The 15,916-nt window shown below is 37.3% G+C and overlaps 1 protein-coding gene across 4 annotated transcripts in view; it reads left to right on the top strand.

Annotated features, from left to right (window-relative positions):
* Nucleotides 1–15,916, top strand: part of PPM1A (protein phosphatase, Mg2+/Mn2+ dependent 1A) — a 34,547-nt gene that overhangs the window by 10,820 nt on the left and 7,811 nt on the right. For 2 of the 4 annotated variants that reach the window (XM_068148955.1, XM_068148953.1), the window contains exons 2-5: nt 3,674–4,525; nt 6,247–6,364; nt 11,181–11,289; nt 13,798–13,855. In XM_068148955.1, the coding sequence (XP_068005056.1) occupies nt 3,692–4,525; nt 6,247–6,364; nt 11,181–11,289; nt 13,798–13,855 (1,119 nt within the window). In that variant the 5' untranslated portion in view covers nt 3,674–3,691. Of the gene's footprint in view, nt 1–3,073; nt 3,248–3,673; nt 4,526–6,246; nt 6,365–11,180; nt 11,290–13,797; nt 13,856–15,916 lie in introns of all 4 variants that reach the window. The other 2 variants (XM_068148954.1, XM_068148956.1) reach the window with 2 other exon arrangements.

Here is a 15,916-nt window from a genome sequence, read left to right as displayed (position 1 = left end):
GAAAATGTTGCAATCCTAATCTTTTTACAGGGCACTGCTGCTATCAGACTGTTCAGAATAGTGCTTTAAGAAAAACATCAGTGAGTGGTGTACATTTGCCACTAGACTTCATGATGAAAATTCGTTTTCTTAGTTTGGCTTTAATAGGAATGGGAAGAATGTCTGTCCCTTTAATATGTCTGTGCATTGTTCAAGCATCCTGAAAGTTGAGACTTCCAGAGTAGAGGACTGATGTGTTCTCCTGCTATGAGACTGCAGTTTTCCAATATGACTGCAGAAATGCGTGGCAGGGTTAAGAAGGGCAAGGGGAAAGGTAGTAAAATAATTTGGAGAATAAGGATCATAGGTTGAAGACTCCTGTTTAGGAAGATGAGAGCACACACACAGACTGTTCTGGGTTGGACTTCTCTCTGTAGCATTATTACATAAAGTCGTGCTGTAACTTGGGTGCCTGCACTGCTATAGGTTAATCTGATTTGTCTACAGAGTTATATGCTTAGCTAGAGGTGTCATTTCAACTTAATCAGGATGCTGCACAAACCACTTTATGAAAGAATGAAGAACATACTAGTGATTTAAGTAGACACTGATGTGTGAAAGATGTTTCCATAGATATGGACTAAAAACAGGTCTAAAAGATATTTTTAGTAGGAAGAAGGCACAGCTTTAATAATGTCAGCCTCTGTGTGTGTGTGTCTTTACAAACTAAGACTTTTTTTAATAACTAAGGCTTTAAATTGTTGAGGTTTTAGCCACATGCAAGGAAGTGGGAGGGAGAAGTAGCAGGTAGGCTCCACTTCATAAGAATTCCCAGACTGGTGTTATTAGACTCAATTTTTTCTGAATGAGAATTGAAATCCTAGAAAAACTGAAGCCTTGGCATGTTTACCCTATCCACAAGTAATCTATGCTTTTGCTTCAGACACACAGAGGATTTTGAAAAGCTGGCTTGCTCTTCTGTGGGTTGAAACTGGTGTTCTTATGGAAGTATGGTTTAGCTAGAGCATTAGAAGGAAGGTAACGGCAGGCTGTAACTGCAGTTTTCAGAAAGTGAATACTTTATGCTGTGGGCTGTAAATAATTTCCTAACTAGAAGTTACATGACCATGTTGTGGTTATCTTTCTGTCTGGCTGTATTCACATCTGTGGTGGGTAGTTAACATACCTGATGTGTCAGCATCTCACCTAAAGCTGTTGCCAGTCTAAATTAAGCCCTTTAAGGTTACCTTCTGGGAAGGGGCTTCAATGGGAAGTGGGCTTTTTTAAGTTTCAAAGTGTGCTAGCAGTTCTGTGAGTTGCTAGAGCTGCACATGACATGTCTATATTTTTAACTGTGGTTTACATGAGAAACTGAGAGACACAAACAACTTACTAAGCACAGCTGTCTGGATATGGTATACCTGGTAATGTGAGAGATTAGAAGGAAAACTGCCCTTTTTATTCCAAATTTGTCAGTGCCTTGTGGTCAGCTTAACTGTATCCTGTTCTTAATGCTTTTCTGTTTTGGTTTGAACACAGGATTGATGTAAAAGACTTCACAAAATTTGCCTGGGTAGTTTCTGCTTTCTGAGCTTTAAATTAAGGGGAAATAATTTAGTATCTGCATTCTATATCTATTTCTTCAACAGTAAGAATGTTTCAGGCATTAGTTTAAATTCCACTGCTATCATGGAATGAATAAAAAAATCTGTAATTCCACAAAATACTTCCCTGTTTGATTTTACATCAGTATTCTATAATTATTTTGATCACTCTGACTTCAGTAGAGTTGCATGTGAAGATAAAGTGTAAGTCATTTTTTTTTTTCCTAGCAACTGCAGTAATGTGAACCTTATGCATGTGCTTAGGATACAAGAAGTGTACACTCTGTTTTGTTGGCTAGTTACCGTTTGTGTGGGCATCAACATTTTGTGTACGCTTGAGAAGAGACAGAACTAAAGAGCGGGGGTTAGGGTGAGAGGAAGCAGAGGTGTACTGCTGCTGACATCTTTCCACACCCGAAGTATGTGTGGATTTTGGTTTTTGTTAACAATGCATGTGAGCTAAGGAGTGTATATCTGTTCTCTGTGCCTCACATTTAAATCACTGTTGTAGTGAGATCAAATACAAACATTTCTTGACTGTTTATTCTAACACATACAAGTGTTTTAGAAAGGTCAATAGTGGCTGGAAGAGACAACATGGAAGGCTTTGTTGGATATATTGTGTCACTTAGAGCTGGAGCTGTATTACAATAAAAACATGTTATCAAAAAGCTGTGTTATCACCTAGAAAACCGATCAAATGTATTCTACATAGAAGATAAAAACCTTCTCAACCCTCTAGCATACATAGAAACTTTTCTGTCAGTGACGCTGCTTAGTTGGGGCCTCAGGTAAAATCTGTTCAGTCTCTTCTCACACTTAATTTTTGTCCTGTCTTCAACACATAAAAGCTTATAGTCTTGTTCCGTTGCCTTGTATAACAGTGATTTGCACGCTCTTTGATGCTTCCCAGGGCAGAATTTGCAAGTATGTACAATGTGTGACCTATTTTGTGTGGGGGGGTTGTTTGGGGCACTTTTACTACTCTTTTTTTTAATAATGAGTGCGTATATAAACTGATGTGGATTAGAAGGGTGGGTTAGATGGTTACGGCATGAAAGCCATGAAGATAAACCAGTCAGTTTATGCTGCCTAAAAATATAATTGTTTTACACTTGAGCATGAATATTTGCTGCATCACCTCCCAGTGATGGGAGGCAGAGGGAGGGGTAGGGTGTGCAGTATATTGGTCTGGCTTGAATAAGGAAGCATGAATTTACAATATGTGTGATTTTATTTCCAAACAGATTTCTGTAGACTTGTCGGGGCAGTTGTCTTTCAGTGATGCATGAATACATTAAGGTTTGAAGTAAATCTGCAGCACAGACATCTGAGAAGCTTGCTGTGTAATTTAACTGAAAAATCTAAGCATGAGCTTTCCCAAGATGGCTGAGCCAAACTAATGGCATGCTGCTGCCTAAAGGGACAGCTGCTCTGTTCCTTTTGAGGCCTGCTCCTAGTTACTCAGTGTTGCCTCTTCCTTTATACAGGCTCTGGCATCATCTTGATCATTCAGATCACTTTGTCTGTTAGAAACAAAAAACCCACCAACCAAACAAAATCCCCAAAGTTCCTTCTCCCAGAAAGAAAACCTAATCAATTGACTTTTGTTTACTCATCACCATTGGAAAAGCAGGGAGTGAACAGGACTCCATGGCCACCAGGTAGGGATCTAGGGAATGCCACTGTCCTGGAAACACTGAGTTCTTTGATTGTCACAGTAGGCACAGGGAACCTGGCTATTCAGATATGTTCCAGTTAACAAGTCCTCTTTCAAACTAATTTCAGATGCATTTATACTAGAGGCTTTTATCAGAACCATGAATGATAGTGGAATGCAAGTTCTTCAACTAAAACAGCTGGAAATACTAAAAAAATAGAAGTGCAGTTCAGCTTATAGCAGTGCCCTCATTTAAATTAGATGAAAGCAATGCAAATTTGTCCAGAGACAAGACACAGAAAAATCAGCTTTATATCTGTGTCATCTTGTCATCTTAACTTGAGCTATTATTCAGTAGCTTCCAGTAGCATGTTTGAACAAGATGTTTTTAAGAAATCTCTTAATAATTATTTTTTGTTGTTGTTTTTAGAACTGAAGGAAAGTCATCATGGGAGCATTTTTAGACAAGCCAAAGATGGAGAAGCATAATGCCCAGGGGCAAGGGAATGGGCTTCGTTATGGTCTGAGTAGCATGCAAGGTTGGCGAGTTGAAATGGAGGATGCACATACAGCTGTGATTGGTTTGCCAAATGGACTTGATGGATGGTCATTTTTTGCTGTATATGATGGGCACGCTGGATCACAGGTTGCCAAGTACTGCTGTGAGCATTTATTAGATCACATCACGAGCAACCAGGATTTTAAAGGGCCAGATGGGCCACCGTCTGTGGAAAGTGTAAAGAGCGGCATCAGAACAGGTTTTCTGCAAATTGATGAACACATGAGAGTCATCTCTGAGAAGAAACATGGTGCAGACAGAAGCGGGTCAACAGCTGTGGGTGTCATGATTTCTCCCCAACATACATATTTCATCAACTGTGGAGACTCGAGAGGTTTACTTTGTAGAAACAGGAAGGTTCATTTCTTCACACAGGATCACAAACCAAGTAATCCACTGGAGAAGGAGCGTATACAGAACGCAGGTGGCTCTGTAATGATTCAGCGTGTGAATGGCTCTCTTGCTGTTTCAAGGGCACTTGGGGACTTCGATTACAAATGTGTCCATGGGAAAGGTCCTACAGAACAGCTAGTCTCACCTGAGCCTGAAGTTTATGAAATTGAGAGATCAGAAGAAGATGATCAGTTCATCATACTGGCTTGCGACGGTATTTGGGATGTTATGGGCAATGAAGAGCTGTGTGACTTTGTAAGATCCAGACTTGAAGTCACTGATGACCTTGAGAAAGTTTGCAATGAGATAGTTGACACCTGCTTGTACAAGGTAGCCAGACTTCAGAGAAGACATTTACTGTGTTGCCACTATAATTAGAAATTTATGAACAAGTTAAGATTCCAGTCTATAAGTACCCAATGGTTTGTGTTAATGTAACATTGACAGTAATTACCAAGATTCCCACAGAAACAGTGATAGAGGGGGAATGAACATAGGACAGAAGTATGGCTCTCTGAGTGGTTTTGGTTAATGAAGAGTTTAAAATCACATGAAGATACACTGTGATCACTGGGAAGTTGATGGGAATTTATGAGTAAGCCAAGGACGATAGATGTCCTTTCCTGTTTGGCAACATACTTTACAAAACCTTAAGATTTAATCAGGCTAGAGACTATTGTTTACCTTACTATTCTTCCTCTGCTTACTTGGGTGTATATTAGTAACATTACTGTCATAATTACGTCAAAACCAATGCAGAATGAATGAACCGTAACTTCATATTTTGAAGTTTAGTATTTCTTCTTGACTATATGAAGATCTGACTTGCTAAGTTTGTTTTCAATCTGGTTTAATTCCTGTATTTCTTATTCAGTGTTGTGTGATACAGCTCTGAAACAAGCTCAAGCAGAAAAATATGGGACTTTTGTTTAACAGATCTGTGTAATTTCGTCTACTTCTACTGTGCATATTAATAAGTTACAGGACGGTACAGAGATTTGGAGTGGGTTTCATAGCTTGACACTTAATTTTCCAAAGGTAAACTGTAAGTCACAACATAAAAAACCCCAACGTTGTTTAATACAAGAGAGGCAGGACAGAATCTCTGCTCTTACCACATGGCTAACAAAATCCTTTTTCCTTTTGGAAGAATGTAATTGCTTTCCAGCACTCTAGCAGATTGAGAAAACATATTTTTGTTACCAAATTTTGTCTGGTGATCCTGAAAACAAATACTAGTAAAGAAATAGTGGCTTATGGATGCTGTAAGCTTTGTGGTAGCCAACTGTGAACACCTTCTCATACATCCATATACTCTTGTTTTAAACTCTGTCTTCGTGACTTCAGTGGATTTAATTTGTATTAAGTGAAGCATATGGATGTACCTTCACAAGGGTATTGGAATTAAATTAGCCATCTAGTTTTTCTGAGCAGAATGTGCTTGTATTTTAACGTACTCAAGAATTAGAGCTCAGTTTAGTTCGAAATGTTTCCATTTCAAAGAATGCTTTTGTGAAGGCTGGGCACCTTCCATCTGCTCTTTTAACAGATCCTCTCACTTGTAATTTTTCTTGTTTTAAAATAAGTGGTGGTGGGGGAACCTAATAGCTGTGATTTTAAGTGGGAGCACTGTCTGAATTCAGCACCTCCCTGCTTAGCGTTTGTAAGCAGTAATGGTTTTTTTGTACCTTTCCCAAAATGATTGGATAATACTTAAAACAAGATAGAACACAACATTGTAATTAACATCACTCATTAGTTAATGTCAGTTTTTAAAAGACAATGGGCTATCTGTAATTGCCTCAGTGTAGTCTTCAGACCATAAAAGAGGAAAGAACAAAGTGGCTTAAAAGATGTATTGAGTAAATGGGCAGACTGCTGGAGCTCTGTATGAGGGTGAGGGGAAATTATGGTAAATGATAATATTAATCCATGGTATTAGAATACAGTTTTACTACTTTGACTTGTGATTATTTTGTGTGTATGTAAGATTCTTTGTGTGTTTAGCCTGGCGTGTATGCATTCTCAAATAATTTTTTCTTTTCCACCAGGGAAGTCGAGACAACATGAGTGTGATACTGATCTGTTTTCCGAATGCACCAAAGGTATCACCAGAGGCGGTGAAAAGAGAGGCAGAGTTGGACAAGTACCTGGAAAGCAGAGTAGAAGGTGGATCATTTAAAAAAAAATAAGTAACTTTGTTTCTAAACAGACCCTTTGGCCCCTTCCCCTTACAACAACTAAACTCTTAACACATACAGGCTTTTTAATACACCTTCAAGTGCCATTGGCCATCTAGTGTATGTCTCCAGAAAAAGGCACTCATAGAGTCCTGCTGTATGTCCTGAAAAAATTCTGCTGTGAAAGTGCCTGAAAATTATTCAGGATGGCAGAGAAATAATTTGTACTCACTTGTCTTCATGAGTCCTTGACAGAGCTAACTTCTGACCAGTAAATCCTAGTTCCTATAACACAGAGTTAAATTAAATAATCAGAATATCTTGCAAAGTGAAGGTGGCAATTTGAGTGCCATTTTTCCATATAGTTATCTACAAATTAGCCATAATATTATCTTATTCAGTTACGGTAGGGTTACATCTTGATTGCTGTCATCTTTAAGGCATCTGCTAACATGTTCATTTATTTGAAACTACATCAGAAAACTGTCAAAGCTAATTTTTAAGCATTCATGATCAATAGTTGGGAGCTCATCTCACTGTGACAGGAACCTCAAAATTTTGCTTCAAATTTGTGTTTCCTGCAAGGCAGTTTGGGTCACCTAACTAAAGATGATATTTGAAATCAATGTGATTTACAAGATTTCTCATTAAAACTGGATTTATAGTGCCTTTTGGTATTTAAAAATGACCACAGATGGGAGTTTGTTTCTGGAACAGTAAGGCATGCTGTATGCATTATTTGCATAGGTTAAGTACATTTTTGAAGTGGACTGCTCTAGACCTGTATGTTACCAGTCTAGTTATGTGTACATGCCCCCAAGAATCCTTAATAGCATACAGGGAGGTCTTTGCGACTATGGTATCAGGGATTAGTAACAGGAATATATTGTGCACTTTTCCCTCAAGTTGCGTGAAGATAACGCACTGCAGCTTTAGAAAATGCAGAGAGAACTTGCCTATGTGGCAATTTGGGATTCACACAAATTCATGTGCAGTTTTAAAGCACTCTGTAGGTGCTCCTTCAGGAAGTATCACTTGTTTCACAGGCCTCATTCAGAAGGCCTTGGCAATCTACATCTGTTCTGCCCCTGAACAAATGTCCAGACAGACATTTATGTGTTCTTTCAATCTAACACTTGCGTAATGGGAGAAATTTGTACACAGTGAGCAATAGCGTGATCTTTTTGAGAGCGTAGCAGGAATATCCAAATGCATGGCAGTGCTGCATGAGTTGAGTATCAGATGGCTTTCTCCTTTTCAAAGCAGCCAGTGGTTTTGCACCAGGCATTTGCAGAGCTTACTACATATGCCCACTCACAGAACTGGTGAAGAAAAGGATGCTGTAAATTCACACGTTCATGTACAGCATGCTAACTCTCCTAATTTCGGCAAGTCCTACCATCATATCTTAGATATTTTGTCAGAGTTCAGACAAACCCATGACCTAGAATAAGAAAATATGTTCAAGTTCAGGCTGCCTCTTCAGCTGGCCTCACTGTATCCCAGGGATGTTAGAATGAGGAAAGCTGACATTTCTGTAGAGACACTTCTTTTTGTAAACAAAGACTCTAAACACCACAACTGCCTGTGATTATGGTACCTACAGTGAATTTGGCTGCTGGTGCTTTGCATTGATACAAATGCAAAATTTCAGCCATGAGCAGTGTGATAGTTGTATAGGGGCAGAAGCATTCTATACATAGTTACAAAGCACTTTAATGGGATGATGTGTGAACAACTTGAGGAAATACATTGTACTTCCCTTTTAGGGTCGTTGCTCTTGTAGAGTTGTCCTCAATATTTGTCTATCATTGCACAAAGATACTATTTAAATAATATGTAGTAAACACTATTAAACTCAGCAATGATTATCAGCTGTGTGCAGTATCTGGCCTTTTAGATCTTACTTGTGAGGGAGATTGAGAGGCTGAACTAAAATCAGAATTTCAAGAACAGGAGTTAATTAACTGTTACACTTAATTCTTGTGCAGTTAAATTATTTTCTGGTGTAAATGGATAATTCAGTGTTGGCTAGGAAGGCAGGACTGCCACAGACTCTTAAAACTTTCAACACTACAGTGGATAATCTTGCTGTTATCCTAGGATACTTTAAAGAATGCCAGTGCTTAATTTAAATCTAATCTTCATCTGAAGGAACTAGAAAATCTGAAGTGTATTTTAGAATAATGTTACTAATCTGTAATACCAATTCAAAGTTAAAAGTCATTAAAATGGAAATTGGTGAAAATGTGTATTTTGTATTTTTATATACTTAATACTCAGCATAGTCCAAGAAGTAATGTGATTGGATGCATACTAATGTGCATTTTTTTTCTGGCTGTATTTTTACTCCCTCAACCCAGAATATATCTTTATACTGTTAAGAAATAGTGGAAATTTAAAGACTGAATAGGGCTTACTGCTGATGATCATCTTGAATGCAGATTTTTAAACCCATAATGTTTTCTACTTACCATGACACCTAGGCCTATCCTTTTACTAATTTTGATGTATTTGTGGTCTGGATTTGTAGCTACAATAAAAACAGAATCAGCAGCAAGTTTGGAGAAGCATATTTGTGCTGTTACTTGCAATAAATTAGTGTTACTCCTAAAATACCACGTGAACTTCATGGTAGAAGTAATCATTTGTTCCAAAATGTATTATTTGCACTAATACATGTAATTGTTGTGTTGGCTTTGAAAAGAAACTTGTCTAAGCCTTCTTTCTGTTCTTTTTTTTATCTAAAAACATTCCATAATAGGTAATCCTCACAATATTTATATCTATAGAGAGATAAATTATTTTAAGTTAGCTGTTTGGTTTTTATATTTTCACAAAGTCAAAGCTCTGGCTTTTTCTTAACTTTCTGTGGAATTCCTATTCAGAATACAAATGAGCAGATATGTTTTGAATCCTTTATTTTAGGGTGGTTAAATACCTTTTTCCAGTACTCAATGCCATGAAAATGCATAGAAGGTTTAAAAGTAAAGGATGGGGGAGGGTTGTAAGATGTATGGAAAGAAGATAATTCAAATAAATTAAACAGCTAGCAGACCGACTCCATTTGTTGTCTTCAGTGTTCATTCAGTCTGTATTTATAGTTTTATCAAAATATAAATGTATTCATTTAGTGGAGACTGTATGTTACATGTACTGCAGTTACAGGTTGTGAAACTGTGTAGTATAGGTAAACTCTAAATTCCTTATTTTTGTACAGCAGAACTTTAGCACTAGCACAATGTAGAATATATTAGATGTTCAAAACTGCACAATAAAGGAACTTGGCAAACCAAATCTGAGATCTTTGCTTCTTATTCAGATTTAAGAGTGTTAGATTATTTAATAAATACTAGGTGGCAATGTGAATTTTGGCTTTAGATTTTGAGGAAATGGCAAGTTTTTGAGGTGTCCATGGTGTGTGGTATCATATTCAAAATGTAGGATTTGAAGGCCTGAAGCTTTGTGTTGCAGAGTTTGATGCTGTTTGAGGACTAGTGTTTCCCCTGTACCTTGCAAATAATTTACACAGCCTGGCTGCAAAATAGAGCTGATGCTTTTTGTAAACACACATTACAAAAAGTAATTCACAATTGTGTTTGTTTTTTTGGGGGGTATGTTTTAAACTAAAAAGGAGTGAATACACACTGGTTTTGATAGCTTATAATGTGCCTTATCTTGCAAATTATGACCTGCAAACTTGTTGTATGCTCTTCTGGAAGTACAGTTTAGGGCAAAAACTGATAGAGCTTTTTTCAAAAGTGATATTGATGAATTCCAACTGGTGTTCAAACTGTAAATGCTTTATTACATGAAGAATAGTCTGGGTATGTATGTGCATGTATATGCATGCATGTATGTCTTACCATATGTGTGCTGCAATATTTGTTTGAAGATCAACAGGCCCAGGTCTAAATAATTCATCTCTCTTATTTGTATGAGCTCATCTTTACAGAGAAACGAATGAGATGCATTTTAAAAACATGCTTGTTCTTTAAATTTCCTAAAATTCCTGTTTAAAGAGCAACTCTTCAGAAGTGGTGTTGTCTGAAATCTCTTGAGTTCAAATAAAACTGTGTATTTATGACTTGGAAAAAACCTAACCCCCAAGCCAGGCTTAAGACTAAAGTTAAGGAATTAATTTCTTAGCAAACATGACTGTGGCTACAGTTACAGATCTTCTTCACCTGGAAACTGAAGCAGATCACCTTTAAATAACTGCCCAATATTCACATATTACTTAAGTGAGCCAAGGATGGAACTGTCTGTTAGATGTGATGTCCCTGGCTTTTAATTTACATGTAATAGTTCTTAAAACATACATGTCGCTGTAATGCTGGGAGGTACAAGTATTTGCTAATAGACATACAGCCACAAGAGTTATTTTTACTATGTCTAACCTTTTGTTTCTTGAAAATATGATGTGTTTTATGATGGCAATAATCTTTCATCTTCTGTTGCAGTGCTAAAGCTGATGTTAATATCTGCCTGATGCCCAGGGCATTTTGTTGGGAAGATATTACATCTTCTGTTATTTAATGTTTATCAGGAGATCCATAAAAGAATTTTTTTTCTCACTTTTATTAGAACCAGTGTGCATGTTAACAGCTAGCAGGATATCTGTCAAATCTGTTGCAGGTTCTTTCTCTTACAGAAGCAAATTGCCATGTTAAATACGGTCTGTCATCTCTTTTTATAATGTATATTAACAGAAACTAAGCTGCCTTTTTTATAAAACTGAGTGTTTCAATCTTTTTAAGTTAAATTTGGACTGCACTTACAAAAAAAGTACTTCTGATTCCCAGAGATCATAAAGAAGCAGGGTGAAGGAGTCCCAGACTTAGTCCACGTGATGCGTACGTTAGCAACTGAGAGCATCCCAAACCTCCCGCCGGGAGGTGAATTGGCAAGCAAGTGAGTTCATATCAGTGTAAATGTGGTTTTTTATTTAAATTGAAACTAAACTATAAGGCCACTCTTAAAAGTGGGGGGAGGGAAGAGGGATACAGGACAAAAGGTGATGATCTGTTCTGCAGTTTTATTACTCAGTTGTTGTGGTTGAAAAGGACCCAAAGGATTAAATGTCAAAGTGTAGTTTTGGGAAGGATTGAGGCTTTTTTAAGGGTGGCCTGAATATGTCTGGGTTTTTTGGGGGGGTGGTTAATTGGGTGTTCTGGGTGGGAGGTTGCATACGAAGATGCAGAAATAATGTACTGACTTTAGTGCTTACTTGGATGTAAGTTCTGCACTTCAACAAATTAAATGCATATGATGTTTTGCTTGGCAGCTTTCTTTTCTCGTCTGTAACTAAAGCAATGTTGTTATTATTTAAAAGTTTGCTTTTGTATCTCTCTGCTTGTGACAAATCTGAAAACTAGGTAGAAGTCTATGAAGAAAGAAAAATGGAAAAGTTAAATTTGCAGCTTTATATAAGCTGGCTTTGTCCTTCAGTGTTGATGCTCTGGCTTGTCAAACCGACACTGAGTCTTTAAGGAGGCAATGTGCTTATCTTGTTTGCACGGCAACCCTTGTGCTTTTTGGTTGAAAAGATTGTTCCTGAAGCTTTCCTGTGTTTAAAATGGATTGGGCACATATGGTACAGACTACATTTTTAGCCCTTTGGAGTGTGATTTTGTTTTGTATTGTTATGCTAAAGCATGAAGACTCTAGATATGTCATTGAGTAAATGGTAATAAACTGTAAAGATGAATTCTACAAAACAAAGTAGTTCTTCATGAATTGTTTGACTAGGAAAAGGGGAGCTAGCAATTTTATATATAGTAGCATCTATTTAGGATGTGTTGCTGTAGTTTGAAGTATCAGATGAGTCAGTTACTGAAATGAAATACAATATGAAATACAAATTTATTTAAAAAAAAAAAACAACCCTTTTTTTTCCCCTCGGTCTCCTTTTGCTAGCAGTGCCATCATGGTTCTGATGATTTGAGGAAATGAAGAGACTTCCTTGGGATTTTGTGACTTAGGGATGCTAGCTTGAGCTGGGTTTGAAGGAAGTATGGATTTAATTGCATGTTAGCATAAATAGAAGTACTCCTACCAGTTTAGAAGGAAAATAATGCCTTTCAAGAAACCTGCCTTCATTTGGAGACAAAGATACCTATTTCATGAAAGATAAGGGAAACTTCCCAGTTCATACATGCAATGTACTTAATTTGTAATTGCTTGTTTTTATTGCTTTAAGTTCAGCTGCCTCTTCTGTGCCCTATAACCATTCACTACAATGTTTATAGTGCTGCATGGTAGTTCCTGACTTTTCAGTACTATGGGATGATTCTAGGCTGTCACCTGCTTTTTCTTCTAAGGCACTCCTTTGTGATTGCTCTGCATGCATTTGTGAGCAGTTAAAAGACTGTTCTTTGAAGTTTGTTTTGTATTGCAGTTGTAGCCTGCTACTTCATTACACTTTGTTCTGCAGAAGGGAATCTGGAAGAAAATTGTTTTTAAAGGCCAATCTGTTAATTCCTCTATTTAATCCCCTCTTTCCTTCCTGCTTGTCCTCCAAAGTTTTTTCTTTATGTGCTGGGTAAGACAAAGGCTTCCTCTTCCTTCAGCCTCATATTGAAGTTGTTGGGGTTTTTTTTGAGTGTCAATTTTCAAGAAAACTTTTTTTAACCTGGTGTAAAAAAGAAATAAATTTTAAAATCATGTTGCTGCTTTAGACTTTGTTTGCAATTTTTCTATTACTGTTTTATCAATGCATTCCCTACCAATATTTCTATCAATATGAGAAAAACTGAGAATCCCAGGTACCAAAGTTAGTTACAAACTCTTAAATGGGCTAAGCAATTTTTTTCTTAAAAAGGAAGGAAACTGGCAAGGTAAATGAATTTTTAAATAATTTTTACCAGAAGAAATGCTTCTCAGTCAAAGGTATGGTATGTAGGAATGTGGTTTGCAGTTTACCTTTTTTCCAGGAAAAATTGGAGAAGAGTATTTGACATATTATTGTCAAAGAGTATTGCTTCTGAAATAATTTTTACATTTCAGACTAGTACAAATAAAAATACACTTCAGAATGCCATTTTTGTGCATCCAGAAAATGACTGTGCTGTAATTGGTGAAGTATCCCTTCAGTGTTCATCAGACACACAAAGGACCACGCCATCCATTGTCCATCAAGTTTTCTGTTGTCCATTTTCAGACCAAAGAGAAACTGCAACACCAAGCAGCATTGCAGCCTCATCTGAATGTCAGGTTGTCTGTTTTTGTGGTATTCACCCTTGTTTTTCTTGCAGTTCAATGTTTCATAACACTTGGTGCTAACTTGCAGTAAACTTGATTCTGTAAATTTAAAACCTTTCACATTTGCTTTTAAAATTACAGTTGTACTTAGGGAATTTGACTTTAAAAAAGACACAACCTTAAAATCTCATGGCTGGTTTTTGGGTTTTTTTGCTCTAGACGGAGTGTGATTGAAGCCGTTTATAACAGACTGAACCCTTACAGGAATGATGACACTGTAAGTATCCTCTCTTTTGTGTTATCTTTCCATCTATGCCAAGTATTCTGGCTGTTTTGTAAAGAAACATATTGCTGATTCTTGGTAAAAGACTCCTTTCCTCAAAGAAACAACACCAAGAACCTGTTGTACTCTGGACTACGCTTTCTATTCACTTTATGCTGCCTTCTGTTGATCACAGTCTTAAAACTCCACTATGGTCGATTCATTTGTCCTTTGGAATTTCAGTGCCTGGGTTTCCAAATGTTTTTCTGCTTAAGTGTTGCAAGGAGTCATCTATAGTCTTTTTTTCTCCTCTTATAGGAGACATTTTTCCCCAGACACAAGAAGAAAAAGGCTATACTTGTAGTTAAACAGATATGCAACTATAAGCTTTAAGGATATTTTAACTTTCCAAATGGACTGTGTGAGCACTTCTAAACATTTTTACAGCAAGCATGCAGTTTAGATTCTTGTATGTCAGTGATCAGTGACATGAATTCACTATCAGGGGAAAAAACCCTAAACCTCTAAAATATGAACAGTGATTCAAATTGTTACATTACTGGAAACAGTGTTCTGTCCCAAAAGTACTTCATAAAGGAGTTAAATCGATTTTTACCTATCAGTGAAAATTATGTATGTGCTTAGATGTGACACATGAAATGCATTCAGACAGGAAGAACTGTGTGCTAGTTTATTTGGTAGTGCTCATTATATCTTTAGATTAAATTTAAAAAATAGTGGCTGGAAGAAGATGCTTTACCTTCAAAACACATTCTGTAGTGTGTTCCTATTTTACAAATGTACCATACACAACCTTCTTTGTCTTGTGATGATGTTGGCAACTTGGGTACAGCAATTTGCATACTGAATAACTGGCATGCAGTTCCTGCATCTTTACTCACGACTGCTTTTATTTTTCATCCTTGCACTTGAAACAAATTCAGCCATTTTGGTCTTTGATAAAATTGCTCTACTTTGCTGCTTCTGGTCTTGAAACAAAAGCTGGAGGCGGTACTTTTGCAAAGGGTAATTTTAGTGATTTTATTGTGTTTTTTTACTACACCTCCGTGCCAACTGTTCTTTATGGTTTGTAATAAATTCTCTGTGCAAGTTTGAATGAAGGGTGCAGAACTTTAGTGCTAAGAAACTGTCATGTGTGGCATCGCTAGAGACTTAATTAGCCCCTTTTCACTCAAAGCAATCAGTAAGGCAATGCTTTTATACAAGAGCAATATTTCGACCTCTTGCAGTCATGGTAATGATAGGGAAGTGTAGCTCTGGAAGCACCAGCATGAATGTTGCTGATGCCCATTGTGGCCCTTAATTACTTATGGGAAGGTAGCAGGCGATGCTGAAACAGCCAAAGATTGCTGTATGGAAGCAGTTTGCTTTCATGCCTGTGCTACTTGCTTAGCTGTTGCTTCTCCTACTGAGCTGTGGTCCCATTCTTGGTAATGGTGTTAACCTGCGTGCCCAGCCGATAAAGCAGTTAGGGAAGGCTGAATGTAGAACAATCTGAGCAGGAGAAAAGGAAACCGACGTGACACAGTGAAATAGATCAGAAACCACTGGCATTAAATGTTTGATGTGTACTAGGATTTTTTTTATTTTTGTTTTTTTAACTGATAGCAAGAACCAGCTAAACTTTCAGCAGTGTGGTAGTTCAACAAAATCCACTGTTGCCTGTGGGCTGAAGTGGACAGCATTTTAGGTATACTCAGGTGTTGCTTGCCTGGTTCTAATGCCATGTAGTGTGGCCACACAGTTGTGATTTAGAGTACACTGTCTCTGCTTCCAAATTTTTTCTTACATACTTTTTTTTTTTTAATTTACTTTCTCCTTGAGGTTTTATTGCCATCCAAAATTAGGGTTTCCTACAGTTGTCCAAACTACTCTTTTCTAGCCTTAAATTATAAGTGTTGAAATTCACCTGATTTATAATGGGTTGTCAGTTGATGACTGTATTTTCCTAAGCTGCGAGGGAGGGCTGAAAACAGAAAAGATGGTAGTGATGATAGTAACAAATGGCATGAGGCACATCCTGCTCTTCTAATGGGAGTGTGTATGCCTTTTGTA

Source organism: Melanerpes formicivorus, unplaced genomic scaffold (genome assembly GCF_026170545.1).
Source record: "Melanerpes formicivorus ecotype bairdi unplaced genomic scaffold, bMelFor1.0.p_v2 SCAF_17, whole genome shotgun sequence".
NCBI lineage: Eukaryota > Metazoa > Chordata > Aves > Piciformes > Picidae > Melanerpes > Melanerpes formicivorus.
The sequence above is the reverse complement of the archived record's forward strand: the minus strand, read 5'-3'. Positions and strand labels throughout refer to the sequence as shown.